Source organism: Dryobates pubescens, chromosome 24 (assembly GCF_014839835.1).
Source record: "Dryobates pubescens isolate bDryPub1 chromosome 24, bDryPub1.pri, whole genome shotgun sequence".
Classification (NCBI taxonomy): domain Eukaryota; kingdom Metazoa; phylum Chordata; class Aves; order Piciformes; family Picidae; genus Dryobates; species Dryobates pubescens.
The window spans coordinates 13,598,483-13,611,519 of NC_071635.1; the positions used below are offsets into that span (position 1 = coordinate 13,598,483).

The 13,037-nt window shown below is 41.8% G+C and overlaps 1 protein-coding gene across 4 annotated transcripts in view; it reads right to left on the bottom strand.

Moving 5' to 3' along the window:
• INPP4B (inositol polyphosphate-4-phosphatase type II B) overlaps positions 1-13,037 on the bottom strand; it is a 319,510-nt gene that overhangs the window by 202,996 nt on the left and 103,477 nt on the right. For all 4 annotated transcript variants that reach the window (XM_054172577.1, XM_054172578.1, XM_054172576.1 and 1 more), the window contains one exon: positions 8,544-8,628. In XM_054172577.1, the coding sequence (XP_054028552.1) occupies positions 8,544-8,628 (85 nt within the window). The remainder of the gene's footprint in view (positions 1-8,543; positions 8,629-13,037) is intronic.

Below are 13,037 nucleotides of genomic sequence, written 5' to 3' on the forward strand. Positions count from 1 at the left end.
GTTCCTAGTTCTACTGATAGAACAAGAGAACGAGGAACATACAATACTGAGAAAGTGTTCTATCTATTTTGGAATCTGCAATAGCAGCACATCTTGCTGCTGGATATCCCCAGTGTGTTTCAAGATCACTGGCATAAACTCAAGGAAGACATTCACACAACTGAATGCAAAGCTTTTCTTTGAAAAACAAACATTCAACATACTAGCACAAAAATTCAAAGCAAAATAATTAGTCATATCTTTATTTCTTCTTCTTCAGCTGAAGGTCTACACAGATGCAAAACCCAACACAAAACCTTTTGATGGCTTACATAAACTAAACAACCCTGCAAAAAACCAATCAAAGGAAAAAAAACAACCCACAATCAGAAAGGGGAAGATCACAGATGCTGAGGTGAGACCCTGGGATATCGATGTAACCTGCAGTTACCTGACAGATATGTACAAATGTGTGGTAAGAATAAGCATTAGTTGAAATCACTACCTAAACCAACATTTTCCAAAGCTTTCTCCTCAGCTCTTCCCAAGAGATCTCATTTGTTTCCTGGAATCCAGAAGAGTGCTTAAAAGCAGGAGCACCACTACTGTACTACTTAGATTATTACAAGGGCAAATCTAAAAATGTCAGACATGCTCTTCGTATTTGCCATTAAACTCTAGTCTGCAGTAAACAACCAACTACCTAAACCGTTTGTCTCTCTCTATTAGTTCAGTTTTGAACTAACCAGTTGAAAATAAATGAATAGTGACAGCTACCAGTCTCAGAAGGGTTAAAAAGGAAAGAAATTAAGAGGGGGCGGTGGGAGGGAAGGGGGAAAAAAAAAACCACACCACAAAAGGCCAAGTGTTACTAATTCTAATGCATGAAGTGGTCTCCCAATATTAGCACTTAGCTACTTCGATAACACATCTGGCACTTGCATAATGCTACAAAAGCAAGCCCACACCCAGGCTCCACCATCCTGTGGGAACAGATTCTGTAGCATAACATTCAGTGTTTGCTCTACAGCAAGTAGATGTAGGACTTGGAACTACACAAATTTGCATCCCTTGGGCCAATACTGTACACAAACCTTGAAGGAAAGTTTTGTAGCCTGGAAACTGCCCAACTTCCACAGCACAGACCTGGGTTGAAGCCTTAAATCCTTGACTTCCCATCCCTCGACACACATAGTAGAGACATCACTTATATTGAGATTACAGAAAGCTAATATGGTCCAGTGGCTAGACTGATTCAGGCACCTTCTTAAGTGGAAATGTCTCACCAGCAAGTGCTCAGTAGCTCTTCCAAGCACCTTGAGCACCTTGCTGCTTCTCCTTATTTCAGAGACTCAGTTGGAGGCAAGAGCTGAGGAGAGTGTGGAAGGCATAGCAATTCACGGAGCCTTTTCTGATCAGGGCTCTGTTCACCAACAGTTCTTACTGAAGTTTGATCTCAGCAACACTCTCCCAAAGAACTCAGCACACAAAGTTATGGTTCCATAGGACTTCTGCTGCTCAAAGAAAGAATTCAACCCCTGTGCTCAAACAGAACTGCTGTCAAATACAGGAAATAGCACAAAGAGAAGCCAAAATGCTCCCCAGCAGCATTAAAAGCCTTTTCTACTCTAACTTATCTGAAGTCAGAGAAGTATTTCGGTGTGAGTTCCATTATCTTCAGGTAACTTTTCTTTGTTCCCATTACTTCGTAATAATACTTACATCGCCCACATTTTTCAGCTTAACTACAGCAAATGCCTCTTCCTTGCAAGCACTTTGATAGTCCAGTTGCTTTAAACATTAAAACAAATTCATTGTTAAAAATCTTTACGATGTTCATCTTAATTTTTAAAGTGTACTTGATCGTAACTTTAATCATAATCTCTAACACACAAACCTGGGCTTCTGTGGACTCACCAAAAAAGCGTAGGCAGTTAGAGCTGGCAATAAAATTGGAGTCTTCTCAAGGTACCCAGTTTAATGGAAAGGTTTATAAAACAGAAAATAATAACACACGTTTCCAAGGGTAGGGAGGAAACACTTCCACTGCAAAGCTTTTTGTTATTAAGCTTTCACTAAATATATATAAAAGTTACTGATACTCCATGGCTAGCTTCACAGAATCACCAAGGTTGGAAGAGACCTCAAAGGTCATCAAGTCCAACCTGTCACCACAGATCTCATGACTAAACCATGGCACCAAGTGCCACGTCCAATCCCCTCTTGAACACCTCCAGGGATGGGGACTCCACCACCTCCCTGGTTAGCCATTGGAATGTGCTGCCAACTCTCTCTGGGAAGGAAGAACTTTCTCCTCACCTCAACCCTAAACTTCCCCTGGCGCAGCTTGAGACTGTGTCCTCTTGTTCTGATGCTGCTTGCCTGGGAGAAGAGACCAAGCTCCTCCTGGCTACAACCACCCTTCAGGTAGTTGTAGACAACAAGAAGGTCTCCCCTGAGCCTCCTCTTCTCTAGGCTGAACAACCCCAGCTCCCTCAGCCTCTCCTCATAGGGCTTGTGCTCGAGGCCTCTCCCCAGCCTCGTTGCCCTTCTCTGGAGACGTTCAAGTGTCTCAATGTCCTTCTTAAACTGAGGGGCCCAGAACTGGACACAGGACTCAAGGTGTGGCTTAACCAGTGCTGAGTACAGGGGCACAATGACTTCCCTGCTCCTGCTGGCCACACTATTCTTGATGCCTACTAGGATGCCATTGGCCTTCTTGGCCACCTGGGCACACTGCTGGCTCATTGATTGCAGTTAGAAGCATAAAGTCACACTGAATAGGGTAAAAAAGAAACTACTGTCAGTATTTAAATAAAAATACATAAGAAGAACATAGTTCATGTCCAGGATGACAGTGATTCGTTAGAAAAGGAGAGTTATTTTTTCTTCCTGTGGTAAGATTCAGAGAGTTCAACAAGGTTAAAGGTTGTCTCTCTCTCCACGCACTAACAAAAAGTAATCCTCAGTTGCTACCTCAACAGTGGAAAATGGCTGAGAATATCAATGAGCCACTGCCACTCTAAAATAGGAAGCACCACCACAGCTCACCAACACATGCTGTAACAAAAGCAGAATGGAAGCTTTGATACGTAAATTATATCCGCAGGATATTTCTAATACAGACATCAGAGGCTTTTAATTCACAAAGCCGACTGAACTCTATACGCTGATGCATTTCATGTTCAAATTAGTAGTGATGAAATCATCCCATGCTTACTCATGATGCTATGTTAATCTTCCTCTGAAAGCTAAATTTTCAATGAAAGATAAAGAATTTAATTAAAAATTTTATCTTCAACCTCAGTTGGGTTTTTGGTTTGGGGTTTTTTTCCCCCCCAATTATTATTATTTTCCAATGCTGGAATAAACTTAAATAAGTTACCACTATAAATCTCCATTTAACTTACCACAGAAGCCTACAGAGAGCCTGGGGTATTTGAAATTAATATGGGGAGGTAACCCAGGTTGACTACTGCAGTACAAAACTTGGCTGCTTTAACTACCTGCAGGCTTTCATACATGCCACATGGCTTCTCCCCTCTCATTAAATAAATACCACACCTATGCTGGAAGCAAGGCAGACCACACATAAAATTAATTACCACAATGGCATCTCCAGATCACTGAACAGAAACACTGCAGTATTCAGAGAAGGTAATAAGTCTCTGGCTGTGCCATCAACCTACCTTAAAAAAAGGCAAGTTTTGGACATCTTGACTCTCTGCCCAGGTCTGCACATGGCTCAATTATTCCATCTCTGTGATTGGGAGCCATACTGACCTGCTTTTCCAAGCCATTACTACTGAAGGAAATAAAAAGTTCCACAAGAAGTGGCTTACACACTACAAAAGGCCAAAGGGTCTTCCTGTATGCAGGCCTATTTGGTTTTACCCAGTGCACTTCAATGTGTTTCAGACGACTGGGACTTTTCCTCAAAAGCTCTGTCTTCTTCCTTTGTTCTCTCTCTTCCTCTTCACACCTCACCAGCCCTACCTGCACGTTAGGGCTCTTCTCTTCCTAGGTCTCACTAAGGACCACACAGAGTAATGCAATTAATACAGTCTTAAAGGAATCTCTTATCCTGAAAAATGAATTTACAGGTCAAGAAAGGCAGTCCTTGAACGCCGTCTCTCACATCAGCTTTCATGTCAGTGTGTTAGTGCCTCCTCAGTTCATTCCCAGTTTTGTGTTGCACATCATGGAGAAAAGGAAGCAGAAAGCTCTTTGCTCTCACACACACGAGGCTCTGTGCAGCACAGTGCTCAACTTCAGATTGCTCCTGGGACAGGTTCAAACACCTAGCCACACAAGCCTGTTTGACAGAAACATACCAGTGACCAAAATCTACCAACACTAACACAACTTTTTGCACCCTGTTCCCTATCTCTTTTGCATTTTCTGCTCACTGACATATCTGGGAAGAGGACAAAACAAAGAGAAATGCATGACAAATTTAGCATAGTGTGTTGACCTTGGCTGGCTGCCAGTCACCTTCCAAAGGGCTGAAAGAGAAATGCAGCAGCAGCTCGTGGATCAAGATGAAGATGGCAGAACACTTACCAATTACCATCATGGGCAAAAGAGAGTCATCTCAAGGGAAAAGTAACTTATTTACTGCAGATGAAAAGAGTAGTGACTAGGGAGAAATAAAGACCTCTCCTCCCCTCCACTCCTCTCTTTTCCCCGAGATCAACTTCAATCCCAACTCCTGTACCTTCCCCACACTCCAAGCAGCATGGAGACTTACAGGCTGAGGTAAATACAGTCAACCTAGGACAGCTACTTTCTAATAGTCCTCTCTCCTTTCCATACCTTACCCTGGCTATGTCACAATCTCTACATGCTGCAAAGATATACCTGCTCCACTGGGACGTCTCCAGAAGCTGCAAGGAAAGTTCTGCCTGGGTGTTTGGAGCACCTCCTCCCCACCATCTGCTCTCACTCTGGAGCTCACAGGGCTCTTTCTGACACTTTCCCCCCTTTCTCCTCACTGCTGGGCAATCTTTTAAGCTTTCTGAAAAACACCATTCCTGGGGTGCCACATCAGGGCTGAAGGGCTGAGCTGTGCCCTGCAGTGGGTTGGTTGGAGCCACCAAGTCCAGCACAGGCAGGCCAAGACTCTCCTCACAGAGGCCTCCTGGCCATGCCAGCTGCTGGGCACACAAACCTTTATGAGGGTTTCCACAGCCCAGCAAAGACATAAATAGCTACAATTTTATTTATTTTGATATATATATGTGTGTGTGTGTGTCTGGTGAGGCCTGTGTTGTACAAGACATGAGCATAGACAGTATGAACACAGGAGAACCCAAGGCAAGGCAGCTAACACTGCCTTGCCCAAACTGTTCAAGTGCACAGCAACAGCTTCCAGGTTTAAGACCTTTTTTAGAAGAAAGGGTTGAAATGTTGTCCTTATCATACCTTCTGGGATTTCAGGAGAGAATTCCACGTGTATGAACTGCCACATTCAATCAGATCCATCTCATACCAGATTCATTTCACATCTCTGCTCTGCTAATAGCAACTAGTTGATGTTACAAGAGCATGCAAGCAACCAGCAACACACAAAGTAATAGTTCATCTAACAAATCCTTCAGCTCCCTTCCATGGTCCACTCAGAAACCTTCTGAGCTAGGTGGATTTGACAGCACAATACTCAAAGCCCTAGCAGGATTATCTGCTGCAATTGCTTAACCTCTTCTGTGTTTCAGTTCCCACATCACCCATAGGCACTGATCAGCTCCATAACTTCACTAGATGTTGCTGGAAAATGTGCTTAATTTTCCCTTTGTTTTACTCCACCATCCTTTAATATGGTCTCTTCTTAGATACCCCATTTCAACTCCATTTCTCACTCTTACGTGTGTCTCCTCAGAGTCAGCCCACCACTCAGAGAAAGATGGAAAGTTAAACAAAAGCTCACACCAAACTCCATCCTCATGTCTCCAACTTCAATCTCCAGATGATTTTCTTCACTTTGCAGCCTACAAGATGAAGGAAAAAATCCCTTCACAGCCACACCACAAGTTAAATCTCTCAGATCATCTCTGAGTCCTTCCTTGGAGCTTCTGCTGTGTTCTGGCACAGCTCTCCTCCATCTGTTCCATAAGGAATTTGACATTGTGAGCAGGTACATCCTCCTATCCTGCTTCCACCTGCATCTTTTAAAGTCCCAGAAATTTTCAATCTTTTTCTGTCTCTTAATGACCAATGGATATATTCTTCTGACAACACAGCCAGTTTTTCATGATTGAAGCCCCCATTGACAAGATCTCTCTTCTTAGTTAGTGAGTATTGCTTTCTTCCCCCATTTTGTCTTCTGAATTTTTTTCTCCCTTATAGTACATGGGTTATTATTTCACTTCTTATGGTATTTTATCCTCACACAGTATACAGTACATCATCTTCATTTGTCTTCAGCTGTGTTCTAATACCCTATTATAGTCTGGCTTTCTTATTTTCTTTCCCCATCCAACAAATCATCAGTCATGATGTTGTCCTTGTTCTCCAGCTCAGGAAAACTGCCAAGTTTGAAACCCATTTCTCCTCTACTACCTGTCTGTCTCTTCCTCTATCTTCTATTGCATAGCTTCAGTCACACTCCAGGCATTCATCATCATTTCCTGGCTTTCCATACCTGGAGTTTTCTGTACTGTTTCTTCTTTTCTCCTTGAATATGTGTTTAGAGGCTGATCAGAATGCCACCCTTGCCTCTAGCCACACTACTGACCTTCAAAAACTTTCTTTTGAAAAGTCTGTCTCCTGGCAAGCTATTTCTGTCCTCACTATTCAAGCATATTTCTTCTTCCACACATATTCACAAGTCTCTTTTTCTCCACAGGCAGCCTGAATGCTCAGTATTCATCGTTGTCTACTTCATCAGCTTCTGGACTTAAAATGTGTGAGTCTCACTGCCACAGAAACCATCCTGTTTGCAAGCTTCAAAGTTAACTGAGAGAGTTCTGTCAGTAATTACAACTGTATTCTTGCTTCAGTTCAGCTAGGCAGAATTATGTTCAAGAGTTGTAAAAAGCACCAGAAGATAAGTGACATGACTGCATTTATACTGAAACTGTCACATTGCCACCTCATAAAGCTGATGACTTCAATCAATGAATTGAACTCAACAGAAGTCTCAATTTAAGAGTCAGTGGTAATCATTCAGCTGTTACAGTCAGGCAAAACAATGCTTCCAAACCCAGAAAGAAGCCCTCGACATCAGGCATAAACCATAACATTTCATTACAGTCCTAACAATGTAGGATTTGAGCTACTGGAAGAGACTGGATGGGGCACTTGGTGCCGTGGTTCAGTAGATTAGACAGTGTTGGATGATAGGTTGGACTCAATGATCACAGAATCACCAAGGTTGGAAGAGACCTCAAAGATCATCAAGTCCAACCTGTCACCACAGACCCCATGACTAAACCATGGCACCAAGTGCCACGTCCAATCCCCTCTTGTCTCAAAGGTCTTTTCCAACCTGATTAATTCTACTCTATTTTACTCCCCAGAACACGACACAGAAATGGATGAAGCCCGTGAGGAATACATTTTAAGTCACTGCCTTCTCAAATGCAACTAAACACTAAGAACCACACTTCAGCAGGTGATGATATGTCAGCACCATTAATACAACTGAAGATTTTGGTGAAATTTTTTTTTTAAAGTGGAAACTTTTATTAAGCTTAAAGCTGTCCAACCCACAAATGCAGCATAACCTTTTTTCCCCCCTGTAGCTAATCTTCCTGGCCTGCCAAAACTGCTCTTAGACCATTACAGTTAACATCAAAATGGCAAATGGATCCAAGGACTTTAAAACTCTGCACTGGTATCAGAAGGAATCCCCCTCAACACATTTCTAATACAGTGGCTATTGGAGTTGCTCCTGCAAAGAACACTATGTCAGCATTTTCTCCAAATAAAATCTTTCAACTACAATATTTTTCTACAAAGGAACTTTTTTCCCCTACTGCTTTTAACAGTTTTATTAATAAAGAGTTGATAAGGAGGTGAAGAGAAAAAAGCACAAAACCACAAACAAGAGGAAAACCTCATTTAATAGGGATTTTGGCAATGGGCTGCCCAGGCAGGTGGTAGAGTCAACATCCCTGGAGGTGTTCGAGAGGGGATTGGACATGGCACTTGGTGCCATGGTTTAGTCGTGAGGTCTGTGGTGACAGGTTGGACTCGATCTTTGAGGTCTCTTCCAACCTTGGTGATTCTGTGACTAACCATTCAAGAAGAAGAACTGGCTATGCATCAACATGAAGCACCACTGTACACAATGCCCAACAAAACAGAACTTCAAAGTTCTATTTACTGTCAGAGGAAGAAGATGACATATGACTTTAACTTGATTCTACAAAAAGTAAAACTGTATCTTTTAGGATTTTCTTTTTTTAAGCTTAAACTCAGCATTTGGATGTAAGCATCTAACAGAAAACAGGCTGTATTTTAGCTAAGTTTCAGCATCTAGGTAGTTGGTTTGTTGTTGTTCTTGGCATTGTTGACCAAAACAAAAAATTCACACTGAACATATTGAGCTACAGCTTACTTACTGAGAACTATTGAAACATCTGCTTTACTCCTGAACTCCACAACCCAGCATCGTTCCAGGATTACCACTTCGGAGGCTTCAGAACCCTGTGAGACATAAAGATGACAAAACATTAGGATTTGGAACCTGACTGGGAAGTCCTTCTGTTTGGCTGCTCACAGCCAACGCAACATGTGGACATAAAGACAACAAAACATAATAATCACTAGACAGATGGATACAGGCATTCTTTAATTACCTATCTGTGCCATCCTACTTCAACTTAATGAGCTATTATGGGAATAAACGGTTAGAAACGACCATGCAGGAAACAAAGAGAAAAGAAATTCAGCAGTTAGGTGTTTCACATTGTATGTATTTAAAAGTTTAGGGGTCACCTGATTCCTAGGCAAATCAGGAAAGCCCAGCTCCTTCCAACTTCCATATTTAACTAATAAAGCAGAATCAAACGCTGGATTCTACTCAAAGACTAAGATAGTTCCAAGCGAGCAAAATCACACACAGTCTTACAGGAGGCATTTCTCTTCAATGCTTAATTAAAAGGCATTCCTATATGATCACTTGAAACTTCAAATCTTGTGTCTGGCTATGCAATTCAAATGAAGTGACACAGAGCTATTTCAGAGTGCAAATGATATGAATGACCACTATCATTTTTCTGGAGTACTCTGCAGAGAGGACACAGACTCGTTCAGCAAGTGCGACATGTTGTTCAGGAAAGTGAAGCTATCAGTCACTCCCTCAGAATTCATCTTTTTTTTCATTAAAACTTTTATTATCCATTTTTCAATCACCCAACACCTTTAGAACACACACCCATATGTTTCTTCATTGCAGGTTCCCAACATGAACATCACAGGGCACATTCTCTACTTCACTGAGAATATGCAGCAACCAATCATAGAATGGTTTGGGTTGGAAGGGACCTCTAAAGGCCATCTAGTCCGATTACCCTGCAGTCAGCAGGGATATCCTCCACTAGAGCAGGCTGCTCAGAGCCTCAACAAGCCTGACCTTAAATATCTCCAGGGACAGGGCCTCCAATACATCCCTGAGCAACCTGTTCCAGTGTTTCACCACACTTGGGGTAAAGACCTTGTTTTTAACATCCAGTCTAAATCTACTCTTCTCTAAGTCAAGCCTAATAAAAATTGTCTTTCCAGAAGGAGAGTGAGAAGACGGTGAATGGGTATGATAATATGGCTGCTACCTCGTGCCATGCCAAAGGTCTGCAACACATAGGCAACACACAATGGTGTTAACAGCCTAGTGTTTACCTAACTAGCTCTGACACCAATATCAACAAGGTCCTAGCAGCATTAAAAATGGCAAAAGTTGTGCAACTTGCCTACAATCCTGAGTTTTTATAACTTCCCCAGCACTGGCAAATGAGCTACTCACATACTAGCTCAATAATGTCTGCATGTGCTCAGGCTGTGCTTTTGACTGGGCTATGCACATCACCACCTACATTTGCTATTTCGGTGTTAGCACAGATAAGGTTCATCACTCTGCAATTAAAGCACAGCTTTTATATGTATATGAACAAGGAAAAAAAGCAACACAATTAGTCAGGATAATTTCATTCACAAATAGGAAAACTAATAGCCTTCAACTTATTTCAATGTATTTCTACAGCAATATGCCCATTACCAAATAGAGCAAAATACCCTATTCTAATTTTAAGGTATTAGCAAATGACTGCCTGCCACACACAAGCATAATTTGCAGAATTAAAACCGCCCCTCTAAGTGTTGGCAAGCAGTATCCAACAACCTCCGACCCAAGCTGCGTGCTAAGGAACAATATGCTCCCTGGCAATCTGATGAGGTGCTTCAATTATTCCAGAGAGGCTATAACCTGGTAGTTTATTGCAACCACCTTCACAAACTGCCAGCTCACTGAAAGATACTCTAATCATCTTTTTCAAAAGAGGCCCTACCCACTGTGATTAATCCATCAAGCAATGCTACCAGATACCAACTTCAAGCTGCCAATGTAATACGCTAATCCCCATTCGTGCTGGAAGATGTTGACTTACATCATTGAACAAGTCCTGCAGAACAGACAAGTCCTTTTCACAGGCTATTACCTTTTGACAAATGTGAGTACCTAACCAACAGACATTTCCTTTTCAGTTTCAAAATGCATTAGTAGTAATAACAATCATAATAGCACACAAATACACGTTCACTTAATGCACAGCCCACACTCAGTTTATTACACACAAGCATAATGAAAAAAATTCAATTAAAGCTTTCTACAGTCCACACACAGCTTGAAGGAACCTCATATTACCATTCCTACCTTGAAACATGAACCAATTCTTATCTGAACTGTATGTGATTATGTTTTTCAGAGGTGTATTTTGGTGCAAGGCTCCAGTTGTGTGTCACAACACATACCTCGGATAATACACCTTGTTAAAAAAAAAGAGAGAGTCTCACTCTTTGTTCTAACATTGTTTTGGGCTGTCATTTAAAAAAAAAAAATAATGCATTATTAACCTCTGGCCTCATTCCTGAAAAAAAAAAATTAAATTAAGAATTAAATATTAAATGAGGTATGGCAGCTTCATTACAGCTCTCAGCAGTACCAGAGAACTAAGGAAGGTAGAACACAAACACATTATGGCAGCCAGCATCACGTGCTTGCAAAATGCACTATCTTTGGGTACTTAACAGGGGACAACAGAGGATGTTTCTTTCCACTGCTAAGAATTCTGCCAGTTTTTACCATTTTACTGCAAGTCCCACAGGATCTGGCATAACTTTCAGTAACTCTCAGTTCCTAGAGCCATGATATCAAAAGCTTTCCAAAGATCTTTTTGGTGCTTTTAAAAAGGTGTGCATGATTTGTAAGGGAAACTCCTAATTTCCCAGGGTCATAACTCCATCAATCTTGAGGTGGCAATACCACCTTTGTGAAAGAAAGACAATCACAGTTTCCCTGCTGAAGATAATTTGAGTCACAAGGCCTTACTTATCTGTCATTAAAGAAAATAAACCTTTATGTGAAACAAATGATTACATAAAATAACCACTTCCTTCAGGAACCCAAGTACTAAGAAGGATGGGAGGACCACCAGCTGCTCCCTGGGGACAAATTCACTGCCAGGGTCATTGTGCCTCAATGATGCAGGGATGCATTCTTCTGAAATCTTTCTGAAAGTTAATTTTATTTTCTGCTAAAGGAAGAGTTGACTAACACCAGGGAGCAAGTTTCTCCTCATACTTAGGATGCATAAATTAAGTTTACTGGTAGCCACCATATTATGATTTCCTTTTAAGCAACTATTTCCAGTTGGGAGTAAACTATTAAAAAAAACAAATACATTTACTACATCAATGGATGCATCCTTGCACTCCTACATGAGAACAAAAGTCCTGCTTGAGTGGTTAACAAGATTTATTTGGTCAATTCTATTCAGTACCAATTTCAGCCCAAACAATATTGTGCTGGCGAGACCCAGTTAAAAGGAGCATCATATTCAACGCTAGAACAGTTCTGGCTATTTGACTCTAACATGGGAGAAAGTGTGAAAATAGAAACATTTCAAGCATCAGTAGCCAGGCCCAAATTGATCTGAATGAGAGCACCAGGGAACTACTGGAATGGGACCAAGAGTCAGTGTCCTGCTTGCAGTGAGAGCTGTGGAGGGAATGTATTTCAGTATGCAAGCAAAAATCATAGCATCATTTAGACTGAAAGAGACCTTCAAGATCATTGAGTCCAACTGTTAACTCTACCAAGTCTGGTGCTAAACCATGTCTGTAAGCACCATGTCTACGTGTCTTTTGAATATCTCAGGGATGATGATTCAACCATTTCTCTGGGCAGCCTGTTGCAGTGCTTGACAACCCTGTAAGTGAAGAATTCTTTATTTAAAACTCCCCTGATACCACCTGAGGCCATTTCATTTCATTGGCCTGTCAATTACTATTCAGAAGAACAGACTAACGCCTACCTCGCTACAGCATCCTGGCAGGAAGTCATAGAGAGTGAGAAATCTCCCCTCAGCCTCCTTTCCTCCAGGCTAAACAACCCTCATTCCCTCAGCCACTCCTCAACAAGAGCTGGTCTCCAGACCATTCACCAGCTTTGTGTCTTCTGGATTTGCTCCAGCACTTCAATGACTTTCTTTTAGTGAGTCTTAAATCTGGGGACGAACAACCCCCTGCACCAGTATGGGTAAGGGGTCAACCTACTGGAAAGCAGAACCAGGGAGAAGGACCTGGAATTCCACTGGACAACAAGTTTAACCATGAACCAGCAGCGTACTCTTGTGGCCAGGAAGGTCAATACTGCCAAGTCCAGTCTGGAACTTCCCAGTGTCTGCTCACAGCACCAGTAGTGACAATGATGTAATTGCCATGGGGGAGGGGGTTGGATACTGGTTTTGTAGATATTTGTCTATCTTCCAGTATTTATTAAAGCTGGTTTAGTTTTCCAGTCCATCAGCCTCTCTCCCTTATTCTCTTCCTCTTGCCCTTGG